Source organism: Cucurbita maxima, unplaced genomic scaffold, assembly GCF_002738345.1.
Source record: "Cucurbita maxima cultivar Rimu unplaced genomic scaffold, Cmax_1.0 Cma_Scf00035, whole genome shotgun sequence".
NCBI lineage: Eukaryota > Viridiplantae > Streptophyta > Magnoliopsida > Cucurbitales > Cucurbitaceae > Cucurbita > Cucurbita maxima.
The window spans coordinates 1637075-1661436 of record NW_019272051.1 but is presented as its reverse complement, the minus strand read 5'-3'; the positions used below and the strand labels follow the sequence as shown (position 1 = coordinate 1661436).

Sequence of the window (24362 nt, the reverse complement as noted above, 5' to 3'; positions counted from 1 at the left end):
TGTACTGCATTATGTTGTCACACATATTTTGCTAGAAATACACCTTTATTATTAAGGCATAAGTTCGTTGCCATGTAGGGTGTATGGCCCATAAAGTATCATGACATTCTTAATGAGCTTCTTCCTTAGTTCTTCTATTCTTGGACATATAATATGTTTTTTTTTTTTGTCATCAGAAGGTTTCCCTCGACCCAAAACTATCGTGTCTTCCCAGTTTGGCTAGTTCAACGATGGCTTTGGTCGACGGGTCTTGAAGTAAATGTTCTTTTACGATGTCGCGCATCGATTCATCAATCTTACTAGAGTGAATATGGGCTAACATGCATAGGGCCACATGTTCGCCCTTCCGACTCAGTGCGTCAACTGCTTGGTTGCTCTTTCCTGCTTTATGTTCGGATTTGAAGTCGAAATCAGTTAACGACTCTTGCCACCGAACTTGTTTTTCTGTCAACATTGGTTGATCAAAGAAGTGGCAAATGGCACTGTTGTCCGCCTTCACTACGAAGTGTGATCCCAGAGGTACTGTCTCCAGACTCGTAGGCAATGTACAACAGCTAGCATCTCTTTTTCGAAGACAATGTACCTCCTTTCTACATCATTGAGTTTTCGACTTTCATAAGTGATGGGGTGGCCTTCTTGGATAAGGACACCACCTAGGGACAAATCGGAAGCATCTTTTTCTACTTCAAATGGCTTAGAAACATTCACCAATCCGAGGACAAGACCTTTTGTCATGGTTGTCTTCAGATCTTCGAAGGCTTTTTGACATTCGTTTGTGTAATGACCCAAAATTTTCTACTTAATTTAAGGTCGATACTGTATACATATCATGAACATTGAATGCGAAAAAGACTTCATTTAAATTCCATAAAAAGTAACCTTTGTCTTAAAACACAGCCATGAACTTACATGTTTCGAAAACACCTTTAAAAAGACACAACAAAAGGCTAAATAAAATAAATAAATATTTAAATTAAAGACATCCTATTCTAGACTAAGTCTAAGAAACTAAATACCACTACCCTATACATGTGTCATGGTCTCGAATTGTGATGTTGTCGTCAGTCGGAATGTCTTGCCTTAACATGGCTTGAGTATTTAAAGAAATACTCAGTGAGTGACCTCACTATTGGGGTTAAATGCAAAAACATGTGAATGCAATGACGGAACCTATCTTTTCAATCTATTTTCCTATGGTACTGTTCTAATGGGTAACTTGGATGTGTACCATATACTTTACACACAGCCCATACGTGCGAGTATGGACTCACTAGTCAGTTCGCACACCGCTGGGCGACTTTTCTTGTCGGGTGAGCATACTCTAGGAGCCCCTTAGGCCAGATACCCATTAAAACTAGTAATCACTGAAGAGAATGAACTCTTCATCCACGTAGCGGAAGCATTGAGAATCGTTTTGATTTTATTATGAATTAAAACAAAAACAATAAATACGAGAGAAAGAACTCTACCTTTGTAGAAATCCTAGCTAGGAGTATTCCAATCATGCAGAAGTTCTTCAACATTACACAAGATCTTCCTTACTATGACTCGAACACAAGGTCAAGGCTTGTGGTAGCCTCTTGAAAGAAAATCTCAAAGAGATTCGAGAAAGAATTTAGAGAATTCAGTAGATGTAATTTCATTCTCTAGAGAAGTGGGAGAGATTATAGTGTTTTGGCTCAATTCGAGGTCCTATTTATAGGACTCTAGGAGAATATTTGTTAAATAATATATTTTCATATTTAATATATTAAGATATTATACCAATACAAATCATATTTACATATTATAAGATATCTTAATATCTCATTCAAATTTCAAATATATTTTTATTTAATGTATCAAAATAAATTAATTGATTTAATATTTAATTGTTCCAAATACAATAAATATATTTTTCCTTTAATATATCTAATATATTAAATATTAATTTGAATCCTTTAAATTAATATATTTTTCTCTATTTATATCTAACCTATCTCATATATTAAATATTAATTTGAACCCTTCAAATTAAATATATTTTTTCTATTTATTTAATATATTAAATATTAATTTAACATTTCAAATTAAATTTATTTTCTCCTTTATATTTAATATATCAATCCATTTGAACCTTTCAAATTTTCTTTTAAATAAATTGAACCTTCTTTTAAATAAATTAAACCTTTTACTATTATTATTAGTATAGCAATGGGACTTTATGGACTTACAGATTACTCCAATATACAAAATTAATTAATTAAACTCTTTAATTAATTAATTTCCATTCATTAACTATAGTCACTCCACCATAGACCTAGAGTTACACTCTTACAAGTTATGTCCATTGATATAATCATTACAAAGATCCTTCACAAATTGTACATAATTACAATTGGGTCAAAAGTCCGTTTTACCCCTATAGTTACATCTTTTACCTTAAGTACAATTGATTGTCTAATGAACAATTTGTTTATGATCTAATCATAAATCAAGTTCCTCTCGGGCCAATGAGAGGGTGGGGCCCCATTGTTCAAGTCCCGAAATCAGTACTTAAAAGAACAACTCATCTACTTTCCTTATATGGAAAAGAGTGAATTCCTCTCATGTTCCCAACTCCCTATCTGGTCAATTCCCCAAAATGGTGGCATATTGAATCGGCTAAAAGAGTGACAAGCCCTCACAGGCAGGAGTTCATAACTCACTCAGGATTAAGATCGAGTCGCATATGATCATCATGTGAAATATTAATCTTCTCAATTAATGGATTTGTAAAGAGTGATTAAGTATTTCTTGGTTCAGTCTTATACAAACTCATTGTATAGGATACCCCCACTTACATGTCTCCACATGAACGACTTAGATCAAATCATTTTTAACGACTACAAAGTGGGCCGTATCAATAGTGTTACCAGGATAAGGCACCCAACCTTATCCATATACTATAAATTCTTTAGGTTATTACTTGAACACGATCCTCTTGTATGTCAACCACATACTATTCAAGATTACATTAATAACTTTGGATTACATTAATAACTTTGGGTTTTCATACCATGGATAACAATTAAATTACAAATAAAATAATAAAAAATTATTGTTAAAAACTAAACAATTAATTACGAGGCTTTAGGGCATAAATCCCACCAATCGTCACAGCAGCATTATGCAAAACAAAATGGTTGTACCCCGGCCGGCAGCATTATGTAAAACATAATTATCGTACCCCTACTGGCAGCATTTTGTAAAACATAATGATCGTAACCCTACCTGTCGTGATGAAATAGGGGTATCCCCCAATGAGCACACATGATGCATGAGGTCCCAATATTTTTCATTTTCAACATTATTAAATATAACCCGCTATCGTTTTACATTCATATCATGTCTTTTCTCATTTTTCAGTTCTCATATAATGCACAATTCAAACAGGGTTATATTTCATTTCATTTATTGTGATATCATGTCATTCATAACATGTTGTATGCATACAATTTAGAAAACATAACATAATGCTCCATGCTTTTAACATGTCATTTCATAACATGCAATTCATACAACAATTACCTAAATGGTCATACAAAACAATCTAAACATAACATATCACATTATAATATATCGTATCATAAACATGTCATATCGTAAACACTTCGTGGTCATATCGTTCCCTAACTTATCATAGCCTTAACGTTCTTATACCTATCACAGTCATGTCGTTACGTGAACGTACCTTAGTCATATTATCACAGGAATGATTCCTAACGCTATCGTTCTATCAATCTATCACAAACCTACCCCTTTCTACCCATAACCTAACCGTATTATTTCATCAATCTTTCATATCCATAGCACTCCGGTATGTAACCTAACTTTAACGTTTCATGAACGTATCTTACTCCTATTGTTACATTTCGTTTTGTGCATCCTTCTCATATCCTATCTCAAACCTATCATTGAACACATCGTACCATAATTATTATCATACAATTCAATATTATAACATATACATAACATATAAGAAACATATTGATTCAAAGACAATTCACACATATCAATATATATGACACGTGCAGAACCATGGGGCACGTGTCAACATCAAATATAATCATGTTGATAGTAAGACCACTTACCTGATTAGCTTAGGTTGACGTCCTGACGTTATCCTTAATGAAAATCCATTGAAATCTAAGTCAACATATGTGAGCCCATGACATCAGTTTCAAGTTTGAACTTCTACAAAATACTTCATTCGAACATTAGAGTCATTTCATGAGTTAAGTCTTGAAATATTTATATATGTTTGTTATAGTATTATTTTCCTACCAACCATTTAATACTCATTAACATTGTACATATATTCTATTTTCTTTTATGGTGTTTAATACCCTTTAACATTTTCCAAATAATCTAAATTATGTTTACCATCTTCACACTCGGTCTCTTATTGTGTTTCCCCTCCTTTTAATTATATTCACAATCTTCCCTTTTTTTTGTTTCCTTATTAATAGTTAATTTTATATGATGTTTGAATCAATTCTTACTCTTTCTCTGAGATGACTTTAATCCCTAATTCAAAACTAATTAATTGTAACCAAATTAATAAATTAATATCATTCAATAAAATAAAATAAAAGGAGAACTATTATCCTCTTCAAATGTAATATCTCTTTCTAGAAAAATTAAATCTAAACCTTTTTGTTTTATATAAAGGAGGAATTCTGATAAGTTAAATCTATTTAAACCTTTCTTTTTATTTTTGTTGGTTACATTTTCAATTATGTTAGCAATTACTTTGGCCAATTTAATGATTCTATTTTTTTTTACTATTGATCCTGACCTATCTTTCTAACCGGTAAATTGCTAAATAAAATTAAATAATTAGATAAAAGAAAAGGAGATCTGAGATATAAAAGATAAATCTCAAATCTCTCTCCCTTGTAAATGAACTACAATTAGATAGAAGTGGGGAAGAACTATTTTTATTTTTTTTATTAATTTATTATTATTATTTTTTAGAACGAAATAATAATTTTATTTTTTGAGAATTTTTGTTAATGGGGCGGCAAGTCGTGAAAACTCTTGAACGAACCACCTATAATAGTTTGTCAATCCTTAGAAGGATCGTACATCGTATATGGAAGTAGGGGTTTTCCACTCTTGGATAGCTTTTATCTTGTCGCTGCCCAACACTGATGATATGTCCAAGAAAGTTGATGCATGCTTTTGTGCGAATACAACAATGAAAAGACAACAACGACTTACAACAAATAACTATCGGGTCAGGAGAAGCTAACAATGAGTCATACCCCCTATAGTACATTTTGAGACATTTCATGTTTTGCAGACCTATACATAATTTTTTTTGAAACGTCATACTCCCTAGAAATACAAAATAAAAACATTACAACATGGAAAGACCTAAAGGTTCGGCTTGGCATGGGCATGCGGCCATGGGCAACACGCCCTCCTACATCCCCACGATTCTTAAATCACAAAACACTAAATGTCTCGTCATCAATACTAGTAAAAATTAAAAAATAACATTAATAATTATTGATTGTTTTCTTTCTATATAAGATTGGAGATGCATGGTATCGATCCCCGTGCCTCTCACATGGCTAAGCAAGTGCTCTAACATCTGAGCTACATGCCCACAATTCTTACATTACAAAACCCTTAATGTCCCGTCATCAATAAGAATGAAAATGAAAAAATATTGTTGCTTAATATACGACATACATACGTAGGGAAAAATTAAACATACATATTTATTGATAGTTTATATATATATATATATATATATATATATATATATATATATATATAGGAGATGCAGGGTATCAATCCCATGCTAAGCGAACACTTTATCATCTGAGCCGTTATCAATACTAGTGAAAATTAAAAAATATAGTTGCTTCGATCCCCACAATTCTTACATCACAAAACCTTTAATATATATAAGATTGGAGATGAAAGGTATTGATCCCTATACCTCTTGCATGCAAAGTGAGTGCTCTAGCATATGAGCTACATCCCCACGATTCTAACATCACAAAACACTAAATATCTCGTCATCAATAATAGTAAAAATTAAAAAATATATTCGCTTCGATCCACGTACCTCTCGCATGCTAAGCGCTCTAAGCTAGATCTTCATGATTCTTACATCACAAAACCAACCCTTAATGGACCATCATCACATATATAGGGAATTTTTATATATATATATATATATAAAGATTAGAGATGCGAGGTATCAATCCCTAACCTCTTGCATGCAAAGTGAGCGTTCTACCATCTGTACTACATACTCATGATTCTTACATCACAAAACCCTTAATGTCCCGTTATCAATAATAGTGAAAATGAAAAAATATCATTGCTTTTTAAATATAAGATTGGAGATGCAAGGTATCGATCCCCATACCTCTCGCATGCTAAGCAAGTACTCTACCATCTAAAATACAACCCCACTATTTTTATATCACAAAATACTAAATGTTTCGTCATCAATACTAATGAAAATTATAAAATATCGTTGTTCTAATCCTAGTACCTCTCGCATGCTACTAAGCAAGCACTCTACCGTATGTCCCGTCATCAAACAAATAGAGAAATTTACTTTTTTTATATATATATAAGATATTGGAGATGCGGGTATCCATACCTGTACCTCTCGCATGCAAAGCTAGCACTCTACCATCTAAGCTACATCTCCACAATCTTACATTACAAAACACTAAATGTCTCATCATCAATACTAGTAAAAATTAAAAAAATATAGTTCCTTAATATATGTCATAGATGGGTAAAAAATTAAAATATATCAAATAAAACATTAATAATTGTTTTCTTTTTACTTAAAAAGATTGGAGATGATGGGTATCAATCCTCGTACTTTTCAAATGCAAAGCGAGCGCTCTACCATCTGAGCTACATCCTCGTAATTCTTACATCACAAAACACTAAATGTCCCGTCATCAATACTAGTAAAAATTAAAAAATAAAATTAATAATTATCGATTGTTTTCTTTTTATATAAGATTGGAGATGCGGAGTATCAATCCTTGTACTTGTATCTCTCGCACGCAAAGCGAGCCTACCATCTAAGCTACATCCCTGCGATTCTTATACCACAAAACACTAAATGTCCCTGTCATCACTACTAGTGAAAATTAAACAATATCGTCCCTCAATCTATGTCATAAATAGAATTAAAAATAAATGAAATAAAACAATAAAAATTATTTCTTTTTATATAAAATTGGAGATGCGAGTCTTAATCCCGTATCTCTCGCATGCAAAGCAAGCATTCAACCATCTGAGCTACATCCCCACGATTCTTACATCACAAAATCTTAAATGTCCTGTCATCAATAATACTGAAAATGAATAAATATCACTCCTCAATATATTTCATAAATAGGTAAAATTGAAAATAAATCAAATAAAACATTAATAATTATTAATAATTTTTTCTATATAAGATTGGAGATGTGAGTATCTATCTCCTATCTCTCGCATGCAAATCGAGCAATACAACAAGAGCTGCATCTCCAAAATTCTTACGTCACAAAACCCTAAATGTCTCGTCATCAATACTAGTGAAAATTAAAAAATATCGTTGGATATTGATCCTCGTACCTCTTACATGCCAAACGAGCATTCTATTAACTCATTTGATTTAGTTTGTCCACTATGGTTTAGTTAAGAAATTGATTTGATTTGATGAGTTAATTAGCTGTTATTAACTCATTTTTCTCTTTTCCGTTGGTTTGTAAAGCTATAGAGCTGTTTTAGTTCATCAAATAAACAAAACTTTTGATTTTATATTGAATTTAGTTTTCTCCTTTCCTTCTTAACATTGGTATAAGAGCGTGTTTACTTGGAAAAGAGGAGTGATGTGCCAACATAGCAACGGAAAGTAGTCATCGATTCCAAAGTTTGATGGACATTATGATCATTGGTCTATGATGATGGAAAACTTTCCCAGATCAAAAGAATATTGGAGTACCAGCTCTTCGTTGACTTGTAAGTTCGTTACGACACATCCAAAGATATTTGGGACTCCTTGAAACAGAAGTACCAAGGAACAGCTCGAGTCAAACGTGTACAATTGCAAGCTCTACGTTGACTTGTAAGTTCGTTACAACACGTCCAAAGATATTTGGGACACCTTGAAACAGAAGTACAAGGGAGCAACTCAAGTCAAACGTGTACAGTTGCAAGCTCTTCGCTTACTTGTAAGTTCGTGTAACAGCTCAACTCCATCCTAGTAGATATTGTACTCTTTGAACTTTCCCTGACTCCCGCTTTAAAACGCGTATGCTAGGAAAAGATTTCCACACCCTTATAAAAAGTGTTTCGTTCTCCTCCCCAACCAATATGGTACTCTCACAATTCGACTATGTTCGTTTGCTTGATTGAGGAGTTTAATGTTCTGGATTTCTTATCCATTGATAAGTTACAAAGTAGTCCCTTAATACATAAATAATGCATGTATGGCCATGTTTATGAGGAAGAACACGCTCTAAAAGTAATCACCGAGTCTCTTAAAATTATAATAACAAAAATGGTAAAAAACAACTACCTCAAAGAATCTCTTTCTATATCTTCCTTAGATTAGATTGAAGATTAAAGTAACAGACAAGCATTTATAAAAGTGATTAAAATATTCGAGATCCATATCAAGTTTTAAAACATTAAAATCATGAGACACATGAATGCATTTGAGGAGTAGATTCACATTAAAATATGACATACAAAACTTTCATTTAGTGGAAACTTCACCTGGGGGAGGTTGGGGAACTCTATTTGAAAAAAAAAAAAAAAAAAAAAAATTATGAAATTATTTGGATTAAGTTCAAATAAATAAAAAATTTTAAAATTTATGAATTAAGTCACGTGGATTGATTTCTCTAAAATTAGATACAGGCTCTAAGTAACCTCATGTAGTCACTCTGACAGACTTATACACACAACAGAGTTCTCAAACTTATTTATAAGTTTTATTCGATTTCGGGTCAACCCGAGTTTTTTATCTTATGAATCGGAAACCGAATCGAGTCACTCGGGTTCAGAAAAACAACCCCACCCAACCAAACTCAAAAGACTAATCCAACCCAGCCCAACCCTTATAATTCGGGTTGGGTTAGTCCGAGTTGTCGGATTGTCGGGTTTGATGTACACCCTTAGAACTAACCCGAATTTAATGTTAGTTTTAAAAAATACATTTTTAGTTATAATACAATTATATATACATATATTTATTTTATTTTGTAATATTTTTTTATTATTTAATCTCCTATTAACTCTTTAAAATAATTTTTTTATTTTTTGAATTAACATTTTACTTTTATTAAAAATAAAATTTTGAATAATGAACCCGAACAACCCAAACTAACTTACCTAAAAAAAAAAATTATAGTTGAATTCAAGTCGGATCATCATTTAATAAAAGTAGAAAATAATTAAATCCAAACAATTGAATTTAGTTTTAAAATATTTCAATTAGACTCGACTCAATCCAAATTCTCGATTAAATTCTTTTGCAACCATTATCTTGAAAGTTGTTAATTCTAATATAATTTGCACGAAAACGTTGATGGTCGATTAATGTTCTAATTCACGAAAGTACCATAAATTTAATGTTCAATATTTTTAAAGATAAGAAAGATTAACTAAATACTAATAACAAAATGAAACACTCACAACTCGATTAATTTAAATGCTATCTATAAGTTAAAAAATCATAAGTAATAATTGTCTATCTCAAGCATAATTAATTTTATTTCTTGCAGATTAAGAAACATTTTTAAGAAGATTTCATGGTTAGGATGTTTCACCGATTTCACCATGATAAAACTCAAGTTCTTGTTCTTGTTCTTGTTCTTGTTCTTGTTCTTGTTCTCGTTCTTGACCGTGTTCTTGTTGTTCTCGAGCGATATTGGTTTTGAATTGAGCGTTGATTCTCTCGATGTCCCTATATTTGAGCAAGTACTTGGCAGAAGCCTCAGCATAGTTGTCTAAGCCAAAAGAACCAAAAGCCCAACAGATATCGTCGCCATTGAGAGTTCTTCGATTGTCTTTGTGACATTTTTCAGCTGCTTCACTTGTTACGAAGCTGATGAACTCTGTTGCACATTCTTGCATTGTCGCTTTGGCTTCTTTGGAAATCTTGGCCTTTTGGGGAAGAATCTTCTTCATTAATCTCCCAACGTTGGCAATTGGTAGTTGAAGCTCATCTCCATTGTTCTCTCCCATTTTCAAACTCAAATGTATTTTGATCAATTATGGTGTTGGGTTACCTCGTATATATATACATGTTTTGAAAAAATATATTTTATAAGCATTTTAAAAATCCGTAAGTGTTGAACATTTTTTAACGATATATACTTAAGATTCGAAATCTGGATTTGGCATCAGATGGCTTCGACATTTCCTTCGATTGATCACGTTATTTACTCCTCGTTTTTAAAAGTGAAGACTCACCACAAACCAACACAAATCCTTCCAACATGTTTTATCTGATACTCACTTCCACACCCTTATAAATAATGTATAATAGGATCTCACAATCTCCCTCCCTTCGAGTCTAATGTCATCGCTGACACTCGTTCCTCTCTTCAATCGATGTAGAATCTCACAATTCACCCTTTTCGATGCCCAATGTCCTCGCTGGCAGCTTCGTGTCGTTCCTCTCTCCAATCAGCATGGGATCTCACAATCTGCCCCCCTTCAAGCCCAACGTCCTCACTAGCACTCGTTTCTCTCTCCAATCAATGTGGGATCTCACAATTCACCCTCTTCTAGACCCAATTTTCTCGCTGGTAGCTTCTTTCCTCTCTCCAATTGGTGTGGGATCTCATATTCCGCCATCTGATCCCAAAGTCCTCGCTGACACTCGTTTCTCTCTCTAGTCAATGTGGGATCTCAAAATCCATCTTCCTTTAATGCCCAATGTCCTCGCTCGCAGACTATCCAGTGTCTAGCTCTAATACCATTTGTAACAACTCAAACCCACTACTAGCATATATTCTTTTTTCTGGGCTTTTCTTTTTGAACTTCCCCTCGTGATTTTTAAAACATATCTGTTAAGGAGAGATTTTCATACCCTTGTAAAGAATGTTTCGTTTCTTTCTCCAACCGACGTGCGATCTCACAACCACTCCTCTATTCAGATATCACAAATTGCATAGGTTTGAATATGAGTACTAGCTAACTTGCTAATATGAGCATCAATTCAAGTCATATTAGATTAGATACGAGCATTCGTGAGTAAAAATTAGATAGAAAAATAATACAATTAACAAAGATTAAAATATTTGTTTTAAAAAAGTTTATAGAATTTTAGAGATCAATTATCTTGAAAGCTTAGAATTTCTCCAAAAATGATATGAAATGTAAGTAAAATCCAAGAAATAGTAGCATGCATGAAAAGGGTTAGAGTGTGAATCAAAATGAGGGTATAACAACTTTAGATCCAAAATAATTATAATAAAAACACCAAAAAAAAGATTCTTCAATAAAATTAAAAATTATATTAGAACAAAGTGCAATCCGCCTATATAAACATACAAATTTAATATTTTTCTTCATAAAAACCTTGAACCACGATGAATTAATAAATTTGGATTGAGGTTTTTTTTTTTTTTTTTTTTTTTTTTTTTTTTTTTTTTTTTTTTTTTTTTTTTTTTTTTTTTTTTTTTTTTTTTTTTTTTTTTTTTTTTTTTTTTTTTTTTTTTTTTTTTTTTTTTTTTTTTTTTTTTTTTTTTTTTTTTTTTTTTTTTTTTTTTTTTTTTTTTTTTTTTTTTTTTTTTTTTTTTTGTAGGTGAGTTACTTTCACGACCGGATTTTGGAGTCTTCAAATTTAGGACCTTACAAGTTCGTTCGAGTTTATTACAAATGGAGAATGAGTTTGGAATACAAATTCAATCAAAATATAATAGACCCAAAATATACAGATAAATTGACATCGTAGAATACTCCCTTTTATCATCTTACAGCTCCCAAATGCCCTCTCTAAGAACATCCATGGTCTTTGCAGTGTCTACCGTCAATCGTATATGGGAGCCTTGCCTTTCCCTGAGAAAATAGTGTAGCACCTGACTTACTGAGTATACAGGTGCTACCCTATTTTCTGAGGGAAAGGCAAGGCTCCCATGTACGGTTGACGGTGGACGCTGCGAAAACCATGGAAGTTCTTAGGGAGGGCTTGTAGGGCAATAGATGTTCTACTCAGATTTCTTTTGAATAAATAAATATTTGCATTTGTTTTCCCTATTTTAGTTGTTGATTGATTCCCGAGTTAGGTTGATCCGAATTACTTCTAAAAGACATGTCGTTGTAATTAAGGTTGTTTTATATGAGCTCCCGCATTTTTGCCTTATGAATGCAAGGTAACGTCGCTAGAAAATTAGGTGCATTACAATTGAGAAATTAAGCTCTGGAACGATCCCTTTTGTAACTACATATCTCTCGAACGTTTTTCACCTCGAGTCAATACCAATATAAGTATATTTTATCTTATAACATATATTTTACATTTTTATTCCTAAACTAATAAAGTCATGTTTATAAAATATGGTAGCATATGCATTATTTTATTGTTAAAATAAAGTTAAAATATACTTTTAATTTCAATTTATTTTACATCAAAAAAATTAATATTTATAGTTTTAATAAACATTAAAGTTCTTATAATAAATAAATTTCCCATCAACCAATTTTTTTAGGAATTAATTTCGAATCTTAATTGGCAAGACAAACGGATATATAAATTATTAGGTACCATATGTGTACTTTGTAGTATCCCACAAAAGAATATTAATAATATTGATACCTAAAATATTGAAGCAAAGGCATGAAGTCGACCTTTCTTATTTATTTATTTTTAAATTCTAGGAGAGTGTGAGAATTAAAAATTTTCACATGCTACTAATTATAATATTATGGTTGTCGACTCGATAACTTGACCAATCTAGATTATCGAATTCAAACTATAAAAGTTGGGTTGGATTGAAGTTTCGAAAAATCGAAAAAATTGGTTCAATTTCTGGGTTGACATTATTTTGGTCGGGTCAACCCGACTATCCCGAAAATAGGGTTACACTCCTACCCTTTTTTTTAAAAAAAAAAAAAATAAGAATGTTGATCAAATTAGTTTATTTTTTAAAAAATTAAGACCTTGGCGAGTAAAGTTATAACCTCGTTTAGTAGTAATCACTCGTGTGGATCAAGGTGTTTCCTAGCTCATTAGTCCTCTTCTATGAGGTTATTTACACTATCAGCAGCGTTACAAGGTTTCACGACCATTCGTCTCCCTCTCTCTTTCTTTCCCTCTCGTTTTCGATGTTTCTGTGTTTTCTTTTTTGTGGGCATAACAAGGTAGTTGGACATAGTGAGAGGGGGGACGGGCGTGTTCTTGGAAAAGGTTGCAGAATTTTAGCTCTTCTAGAGTCGTATCTCACTAATGGCTCGGGCCCGAATTGAATCTCTTTAGAAAGAAGATCTTTTGTCTCACGGTAGTAAAGTATTAGTTAATATAATTTTTTTTTGTAAACGCTACCGTAGGTACGTAATTTTTCTTTTAATTGCCACTTTTTTTAATTGGACTAATTGGAGTTGTTCTAGGATTATTAAAATATAACGACCTAATTGCTCTAGCATTTCCCTGAATCTCCTGTGACATAATCACGTTATCTACTTCTCGTCTTTTAAGATTGAAGACTATTCCTACATACCAATACGAGTTCTTCTACCATGCTTTGTTGTAACACTCGAGCCTAGCAAATACGTAACTTTTTTTAATTGCACGAGCATCTGAAATTTAATTGAGAGACTTAAAGGGTGAATCTTAAAAGTGGTGTAGAAGAAAAAGGTGCTCGAGATACCCGAAAAGACCTAGAGACAATAGAATAAAACATTTAATGGGGTTGAAATCAAATGATATTAATTAAGAGCACGCGAAAGGGAGCAAAAAGTGTGTTACTTTTCTAAATATGGTGAAAGAGGAGTGTGCATAACACACAATATCCACTTGTTGAATGGCATTGAATTTGGTGCTTCAATGAGATTTTGGTTCTTTGATCACTTTTGGGGCCAATCATGGCTTAGGAAGATGCATGATTTTGAATTAATAAAGGATTAATACCATACAATTGGAATCCATTTACACAATTATTTGGTGAATCCACGTGCTAAAAGCAATCACTAATAGCTTACTAAAGTTTTATTAATTTATTCTATTTTCTTTTTAGATATCAATTGATAGCCATTTTACTTTTTTTTTTTTTTTTTTTTTTTTTGGAAAATTAAGCCTATAAACATTTATATAATATTCTTGTTGTCAAGTTTAAAAAAATAGAAAAATATAACATTCATGTTGGATGATGAAAGTCCCACATCGGTTAATTTAGAGAATGGTCATGGGTTTATAATCTAAGAATACACTCTTCATTGGTATGAGGCCTTTTGGGAAGCCCAAAGCAAAGCCATGAGAGTTTATGCTCAAAGTGGACAACTTAGCCGTGCCAATAGATTGGCAAATCCTCAAATGTCAAACAAGGGACGCCAAAAAGGAGTCAAGCCTCCTTGAAGGTACGAAGGCAGTCAAAAATGACTAAGAGCCATGAGAGCTTTATGCTCAAAGTGGACACTCTATGTACACAGACTAATCAAGGGTAACTGTTTCAAACAAAACAAATAAATGTTGCTTAAGGTACCACTTTAAAAGAAATTGCACGAACATCCATTTAAACAAAGTTGTAATACATGATATATATATCTAATATGGGTGTTCAGAACAAAGCTAAATTCGGATGGTTCAAGTTAACAAATACAAAGCAAGACTTGTTGTGAAGGGATATGTGCAAGTTTTTTGAGTTGAATATTCATAAACATTTGCACTTGTTACCACGCTTGATACAGTAAACTTGTTGCTTGTTCTTGCTGCTCAAAAGAGTTGGAAAATGTTCAAGTTAGATGTAAATCTGTATTTTTAAATGGAGTCTTGCAAGAAGAAATTTTTGTCAAACAACCTAAAGGTTTTGTGAGCAGAGACAATGAAGATAAAGCCTACTTGTTGAAAAGGGCTCTATACGGTCTGAAATAGGCTTCACGAGCATGGTACAATAAAATTGATGATCATTTGGTTGGTCTTGGCTTCTAGAAAAGTCAATCTGAACTCACATGGTATGTCAAGCATGAAGGTACAAATACTTTAGTCATTTCTCTTCATGTAGATGACTTATTAATTATAGGAAGCAATCTTAAGCAAATTAACCAGTTCAAACTAGAAATGAAAAAGATCTTCGAAATGACAGACTTTAGTAGGTCTGATGTCATTGAGATCAAGCAAATCCAAAATGAAGTGTTCATTTGTCAAAGAAAGTATGAAAAGGAGATACTTAACCAAGTTATTGAAGCTGAGTTCTAGAGTTTTGTAGGTTGTCTAATGTACTTAATAACAACCAAACCTGATATCTTAAATGTAGTAAGAATTCTCTCCACATCCATGCATTGTCCCAATGAGACTCACATGAAAGCTGCAAAGAGAGTTATCAGATACATCAAGGGGACCTGTAATTATGGAGTGAAGTTCTTAAAGCACAAGGAAATGAAGCTAAATAGTTTCTCTGACAGTGATTGGAGTGGCTCAATCGATGACATGGAGAGTACATATGGTTATTGTTTTTGCCTCAAATCAGGTACGTTCTCTTGGTGCTCAACAAAGCAAGAAACTGTAGCTCAATCCACTGTTGAGGCAGAATTTATAGTGGTAACAGCTGCAGTTAATCAAGCTCCCTGGTTAACGAAAATTCTCGTGGATTTAAACTTGGAGCAAAAACAAAGCACTAGATACTAGTAAAAAACTAAGAAGTTCAAAAGAGTGGTGATGTGACTCTTTGCTACAGCAAATCTGAAGATCAAATTGCAAATGTCTTTACCAAACTTCTACCACTTAGCAAGTTTGAAGATTTCACGAAAAAACTTGGAGTTTGCAGCATCTAAACAAGGAGGAGTGTTAAAGATTAGGTGTTTGTTTAGATGGCTGTTAGTTAGTATCGGATTAAGTCTCCCTATAGTTAGAAGTTGATTTAGTTTTGATTTGTTTATTAGCTTGTTACCCGATTTTCGACCGTTAGATTTTTTAAATATCTTTTTATATTTTCGCTATATATATATATAGCCTTCTTGCTCTTTATAATACATCTTCTTATTAACCATTCAATCACTCATTCTTTCACAAACACAGGTACATAAGGATATTACAACACCGTCTGTGTGAAGGGAAGATAAGTAGAGGCTCAAAGTGGCCGAGATCTGAAAGGAAGGACGACGAAAAGAGGTCTTTTATGGCCTTCACCTCCCGCCCGGCCCAGAAATCAAACCTAAAATCCCATATTTGGGTTCCATGATCGAAGGAATGCAAACTTTATTTTATAAAAACTTCGACAAATGAGCTAGTGGCGGAGATGGGGGAAGAGGCGTGAGTACACCATTCTTCTTCAGCTTTTCCAAAGCGGGGCTGAGAGTTATGCCGAACGAAGTTCAAGTCTTGGGTGTCTTTGGCTTTCCAACAAGACATTGACTTCGAAGGCTTTCCACAAATTGAGATTTGGCCGTAGAAGGATCGAATTGTATCCGAGGAACACGGGATACAAAAAAGTAATAAGAGAGGCACATAGACCAATCAATCGTATCAATCGTATTCTAGGAGTAATGCTGCCTAGCACGAAAAACCACGAGGGAGTCGGGCGAGGAAGAAGAATCCACAGGTCGTAATCGGATCAGACTCAGATTCGAGTCAGATGCAGCAAACCGTCCATCGCGAATCTGCAGACCACTCACCATTCGGCCTAGTAATTGTCTGCAAGCCCGCTGTCCAAATACAATCCACGGCCCACCTGACGCACGCCTAGAAATGGATACGACCCGACCCGACTTTCTGACCCACACACGCTCCAGCCACCCTATATGTGCATGACGCGTGTCAGCCCATCAATCGGCTTAGCAGCTCCAACGGCTCAAAAACTAGTTATTTCCATCTCGTCTCAAAGTTTGATATTGATTCCTACATTTTACCGTTCTAGAGCTGAATTTGACCTTATTAATGGATAGTGATCCTTCTTTTAACGAGGCAATTAAGTGAATATTCAAATAGTTGAACTAGTCATGTCATCATCAGTTTCTTTGCTTCTCTATCTCCATTTATAGCGTTTCTCCCCCTCAATTTCTTCGAGAAACATAAAGGTGGTATTACAAGAAAGAGCTAGAGATTGATTTCATATCTTCTCGTGGATCATAGTCTAAGATATTTACCTCCAAAGTTCGTTAAATATCTGGTTTCTAGTCGGAGTTCAAAACAGATAATTTCTATTGGGCAATCGTTTCTAGAGGTTTTTAAGGCCCTGCTTTTTCATAGAATCGCTTTCTTATCCTTCCCTCAAGCTAATGAAATTTGTTTGGAGGAACGTCTTTGATTGTGGAATCTTAATTTTTTAGAATTTGTCTTCAGTTTACAACTCACCAGAAAATGTGAAATTTTCTTTTCTTAGACAACTCTTTCGGTAATCTCTCGATTCCTTCATCAAAGTTACTCAACTTGATCCTCTGGAGCTAAAGGAGTGCTTAATTTGAAGAGAAATGGATCGTAGGAGGGAATTCGATACTTAATATCAAATTATACCCAAAACTGGTTTTCTTCAATTGGGCATGTTCTGGGGTTATTTCTCTTCATGATCTTCTATGAAAATACTCCTTGGAGGTGCAGAAAATGATTAAATTGGTTTCATTAAAAGAATTTGCTTCTACGCTCAGATTGGATTTTCAACCTTCCTTTGAAGTTCTTCAATGGAGATCTATATTGGGGGAATAGGTTTAGAGCTCATTGAACGCTCAATTCCTTCGTAGAACTTGTGAGTAATCTTGTTTAGAAGCCGTAGGAATAAATCTGAAGGAAAATGATGGACAAAAAACTATACGCTTATTATTTGCGATTGGGAGCTCGACTAAACTCGATTCTTGTTCTATACTATTACTTCAACTTCAAACTTTACAGAAGAAGCTTCAATCGAAGTTGAAACCTACAAAATTGTCGTGATTCGAGGATTGAGTTTTTTCTAAATTTTTCGTAGGAAATATTCTCGCTGATTGGCGAGCAATCGATCTCCAATTTGAATTCTGAGCATTGGATGTGGTGATTCGTGTCCTTTGGAACAAACTCAAATTTGGTGAAGATTCAAAAGATTTTTTTTTTATGAGTGTACTCATCTCATTTTCCTTTTCTCGAATATTTTAACATTATTTTTTTAAAAAAAAAATCATAATTTTTCTAAAAATTCTTTATATGTGGTTGTTTTTTTGTGTTGATGGGAATTAAAATTATTTTTGGGTGTGAAGCCGTGTCAAATCAAAATACCCAACAAGCATTAGCTCTCCCTGAAAAGGAGGTGATCCAGCCGCACCTTCCAGTACGGCTACCTTGTTACGACTTCACTCCAGTCACTAGCCCTGCCTTCGGCATCCCCCTCCTTGCGGTTAAGGTAACGACTTCGGGCATGGCCAGCTCCCATAGTGTGACGGGCGGTGTGTACAAGGCCCGGGAACGAATTCACCGCCATATGGCTAACCGGCGATTACTAGCGATTCTGGCTTCATGCAGGCGAGTTGCAGCCTACAATCCGAACTGAGGACGGGTTTTTGGAGTTAGCTCACCCTCGCGGGATCACGACCCTTTGTCCCGGCCATTGTAGTACGTGTGTCGCCCAGGGCATAAGGGGCATGATGACTTGACGTCATTCTCACCTTCCTCCGGCTTATCACCGGTAGTCTGCTCAGGGTTCCAACTTCAACGGTTGGCAACTAAACACGAGGGTTACGCTCGTTGCGGGACTTAACCCAACACCTTACGGCACGAGCTGATGACAGCCATGCACCACCTGTGTCCGCGTTCCCTAATGCACCCCTCTCTTTCAAGAGGATTCGCAGCATGTCATAAAAGTACAAAAGTGTTGTTTAAATTTCTTAATTCCTTTTATTGTATCCTTTGGGTCTTACATGGGTGGCTTAAATCTTATTAAAGTTAATTACTTTACTTTGGAGTGTTACAATATTCAAGTCATGTGCTACTTTTATATTTCAGGTAAAGGCAAGGCTCCCCTGTACGGTTGATGACGAGGTAGTCGCAATTAAAGACTATGGAACTCCATAGCTTAGTTGCATTTAATTTCGTAACATTTAATTACGTAAATCTTAGGGTAGTATAGAGCATTGTTATTTTTATATTTACCTTTATTTATTTTAATATTTCTTTTTGTATTGGACCCTTCCTTAAACTTATAAGTGCATGGCGTCGATTTATGAAGTTATTTTATTTGAATGTTTCTGCATAAAGAAATTACATCATGTATATGGTAGCGACTCTAAGTAAGTAGAAAACTAGGGTCGTTACAGTAACGACCCTATTTTTCCTACTAAAATAGAGTCGCTACCACATGCATGATGTGACTTTTTTATGGGGAAACATTCATTTAAAATAATTCATAAAACGATGTCATAGACTTAAATGTTCCGGTTAAAACCTTAAAACAAAACAATGAAAAATAATCAATGTGAAATATAAATAAATCAAATCAAATAAAAAAGATATCGTGATCTAACCCAAAGGCTACCAAATAAATTAAACTAGCTAAAAGGTAGTCATACTAACCTTAAACGCTTCCGAAGAGTTTAAACTCGTAGGAAAGGATCCGAGCGTATCAGACCCAAGTCGAATAAGCCAAAATGTTGGCATGGAACCATTAGAAAATATATTCTTCGACCTGCTTCCGACACTCGAGTGGAATTAAAGGAAGATCAAAGGATCTCCCATTTACAATGTACGACAACTCCCCAATAAATATAACCAAGGTGAAATATAAATAAATCAAGAAAAGATTGAAAACGAAGTCCTAATTTAACCGAAGGTCTACATAAATAAATGCAACTATCCTAACATAGGTTCTATAGTCTTCAACGCAACGCCACAATTAACCATACAAGGGTGGCTTGCCTCTACCTGAAATATAAGAATAGCACAAACTAAAATACTCAATAAGTGACCACACTATTAGGGTGAGAGAATGCAAACACATGAAAAATGAATGAGACCTATCATTTAAAATTGTCTTCTCTTAGGTACCTTTTCGGTCCGGGCAAGTTGGATGTGTAGTTTTTCTTTATGCATGACCATCACGTGCGAGCATGGGTCCACCAGGAAAGCTTGCACAACCCCGAGCTTGCTTATCAAGCTAGCTCCTCTGGGATGTAACTGGACACCGAGAGGGAACAACGACCATCGTGCACCATGCTAAGCATGATTATCATTTTAGTCTCATAGTTCATGTGTTCGTACTCGTCATCAAAAGAAAGTATCTCGATGTACGTGAACATACAAGATTATCTTTTTTCCAAGATTGTCTTGACTTCGCCTCTCAAAGTTCGTACCAACCTACATGGAGGTACTCCACCATATTAGAAACATTCACCTAATTCCTCCAATAATTCCACTTATCAGCTCCGAAAGGGTAAAAAACATGGGATTTGGTACCAAAGTCCTAAACCCGAGCTGTTTAAACTGGTTTCAAGTCGTTGGAGTTGTGGAACTGAGCTGGCTAGAGGCCCATGGGTCATTCTTCTTCACCTGGCTGCCAGATGGTGTCTTTGTCCATTTGTATTTCAGTGATCCTTCTTCCCCTTCTGGCCGTCGTATAGGTTCGTTCTATCCTTCCCTCGCCACTGTGCTATGAGATCCTTCCCTCTCTTCCCTTTTTCTTTCCCTTCTCACTCTCCCTTTCTTTCGTTTGTTCCTTGTAAATCAAGTGTGGTGGAGGGGGTGAGGGAGTTATGAAGAAGTGGAAAGGCGGTTGGTTCATCGATGATTTGAGCAAGAAGGTGTGGATTTATTTCCTGAAACACAAGTCAAATGTGTTCACAGCCTTCCAGAAGTGGAAAGCTAAAGTTAAAAATCTGAAGATCAAATGTCTGAGGTCTGATAATGGAGAAGAGTACGATAAGTCAGAATTCAAAGCATTTTGTGCAGCTGAAAGAATGAACAGAACATTGAATGAGCGGTCAAAGAGTATGATGATTCATTCTAGATTATCAAAGACATTTTTGGTCGATGTTGTAAATACAGCAGGCTACTTAATCAATAGAGGGTCGTAAGTACCCTTGGGGTTCAAGTTGTCATAAGAGGTATGGACAGGAAAAGAACTCAAGTACTCTCACTTGAGAACTTTTGGCTATATTGCGTATGTTCGTATTGATCCAAAGAAGAGTGATAAGCTTGATGCTGAGCCTGTGAAGTGCTACCTTATAGGTTATGATTCTGACATGTTCGGGTACTAGTTTTGGGATGTAAAAAATAAGAGAATCCTGAGACATTATGACGTGACTTTTGATGAAAATGTCTTGTACAATGATAAAAAGAAGAAAGGTTCTGGGACAACTAAGCAAGTGTGATATGGAATCAGCTTAATGGAAAGCTCTAATACCAAATGATAAGAAATCAACCCAAGGTAAAGATCTGATGTCAAATGATAAGGAAATCACTATAAGGGGAGTAAGATTCTGATTATCTTGTTGATCGAATATCTCAATGCAAGAACATTTGTTCGAGGTTCAAATCACTCAAGCAAGATCGATCTTGTCTAGCTTGAATGATTCTTGTTGATCAAATATCTCAAGACAAGAAAACTTGTTTGAGATTTGAATCACTCCACAAGCAAGATTGATCATGTTGAGCTTGAATGATTCTACATTCAACCTAAACTACATAGAATTGCAAATAAACTTAGTCATTGGTTAAAGGAAAGCACAAAGGCACCTTTTACTATATTTTCTAAGTCTATCTTACAAAGTTAATATGCATGAATTTATATAGCCTCAAAATAAAATTCTTGACCTTCCATTAGGCATTTCAAGAGTTATATTATTCATACTTTGTGACCGTAATTAATCACGGTGTAAATGTAACCTAAAGTAAATAAAAAATCCTAAAATACATTAATGAAACATCATAACTCTACATTATTGTCCACCCAAATTTTATAACAGGTGTTGAAAAGATCATCTAGAGCTATCAGAGTACCATATAGGTACATACCTTCATTACACTATCTGTTGTTGACTGGTGAAGATGAAGGGGGAACTAGAGTCCTTTGATGAGGTCCTACAGTTAGAGGATACAACCAAGTGGGAGCAAGTCATGGATGTGGGATGTCTAGGCTTTAGAAATGCATTGCTCTTTCATCTACTGAGGCTGAGTACGTGGAAAGAAGATGATATAGATGATAGACTATCTAGAAGAATTGGGCAAGAAGTAGCACGAGAAGATTCTTTATAAGATAGTCAGGGTGTCATACAGTTGGTGAGGAACCCAGTCTATCATTCAAAAACAAAACACAGAAGACGATACCCTTTCACTTTCACTCACAGGTTGGTGGAAGATGATCATGTGGAGAAGATAGAAGGTGCAAAGAATCCAGCAAACATGTTGACAAAATGTATTTATGTTTGAACATTGAGGTTGTGCAAAGCCTTAATTGTTATAGTGCAGTGAAGATGCTGATTGTCATTTCAAATGAAATTCTTTATTGACGGGATCAAGAATAGTTGTCATAGTCTGCTAACTATTTATAGTAAAAATCTAGTATAAATATATATAGTAGATATTTATATATAACAGCTGGGTTATCGTTGGATTGGTACGACGATTAGATGAAATTGTTTTGTTACGGTATTCTCAACTATTGGATTTTCGTCGAGACGTAATTAAAGGCTCTATGCGTTGTCAAAAACGTAAAACAGGTATTTGCAAACACCTTCAAGCAAATGTCCGTTCTTATCTTTTTTTTTTTTTTTTTTACAGACAAGCCAAATATATTTTGTCTTCTTTTGATATTCCCGAAATAATAAAAACGCTTTTAGACCTTGGATATGGAAAAATACAGAATTGACTATTTCGGATAATACACAAGAAAAGCCAGAAGAAAATGGAACAAAAGGGGTGATGATATAAGAAGAGCCGAGGAAGAAGAGAAACAAACATGTATAGAAGGAACAGAAACGTGGGATACTACTCGGTAAGTAATAAGAGGAACTAGAGAGGTGAATAGGTTTTAACGCTAAAATTATTTAAACATATTAAATTTTTTTAATTATGAAATTTATTTTTAAACAAATACAATAAGATAATTAAAATAACAATAAACAATTATATAAAAAAACTTAGAACATGCCATAAATCTTAATAACAGTTTCGAAATTAAATAGGAAAAAGTTAGAAAATATAACACTCTGGTTTTAGAGTAGTTTGGTCAAACTCGACCTACTCGTAATTTGAATAAACCTTTCTTCACTCTTTCCTCGGATTAGAGCTCAACCGCTACACCACTCTTTTTACGAGTCCAAGAGCAAACTCAATCTTTTCTACGACTCAGGATCAAACTGGTACAAGTGTCTGAATTTTTGTAGGGACACACTAGTTCTACAATTTGATCAACCATTACACCGCTCTTTTTACGAGTTCAAGAGCAAACTTAATTTTTTCCACGACTCAAAATCAAACCGATACAAGTGTCTGAATTTTTGTAAGAACCCACTAGATTTACAATTTGATCCCTCACAACTGTTTCTTCACAATACAATAAACATCTTTCTTTCGAGAATAAAATTGGAACCTTTGAAGATAACAATAGAGGCTTTAGAAAAATTTAGATGGAAGAATTAGGAAAGTTGGAGATAGCAACGATTTATTTTTATAATTCAAATAATTTTATTTCCATTTAAGAGTAATTGAAAACTCTACCATTTGTTACTCTCCCAAAATTATAAGTGTCATCTTTTGATTGGTCTATCATGAGGTAAATCTTGTCGTTACATCATCACATTGAGTATCTTTGACGGAAATTAACGAACGACTGAAAAAGGGTTGAAATCATTAAATTTAAAATAAGTGTAGTTTGTTATATAAAAACATGAATTAATTAATTAAAATTAATTAATTTGAGATCTAGGACCAAAAAAAAAACCACGACCAATTAATGTTTGGATAAAAATTCTTTCCGGAATCATCTTATTTTCAAGACTCACTGAAATCCCTCGGATGGTTCCACAATCGGTTCTACGTACAACAATGTGTTGAACGACTTCAACAAGTGTGCATGTAAGATATCCAACATCCGATGTTCGTACAACAATACCCACAACTCCTTTACACGCTCCGTAGCAAGAAATTATATATTTCGTTAAGGACAGCCCCTCATGTAAATTGCTTTGAATGGGTAAATCAATCATTTGTCCTTGTGGATCGGACATTAATCCTCTCATACCTACTA

At 34.2% G+C, this 24362-nt stretch overlaps 1 protein-coding gene across 1 annotated transcript; it reads right to left on the bottom strand.

The window, feature by feature from the left end:
- Positions 1-9813: 9813 nt before the first annotated feature.
- On the bottom strand, positions 9814-10245 carry LOC111467987 (nuclear transcription factor Y subunit B-4-like). Its single transcript, XM_023113084.1, has one exon. The coding sequence runs from the start codon at positions 10243-10245 to the stop codon at positions 9814-9816; it is 432 nt and encodes a 143-aa protein (XP_022968852.1).
- Between the last annotated feature and the right edge of the window lie 14117 nt (positions 10246-24362).

Coding starts and splice junctions, on each gene's coding strand:
- LOC111467987 (XM_023113084.1), bottom strand. CDS start 10,245: ATGGGAGAGAACAATGGAGATGAGCTTCAACTACCAATTGCCAACGTT.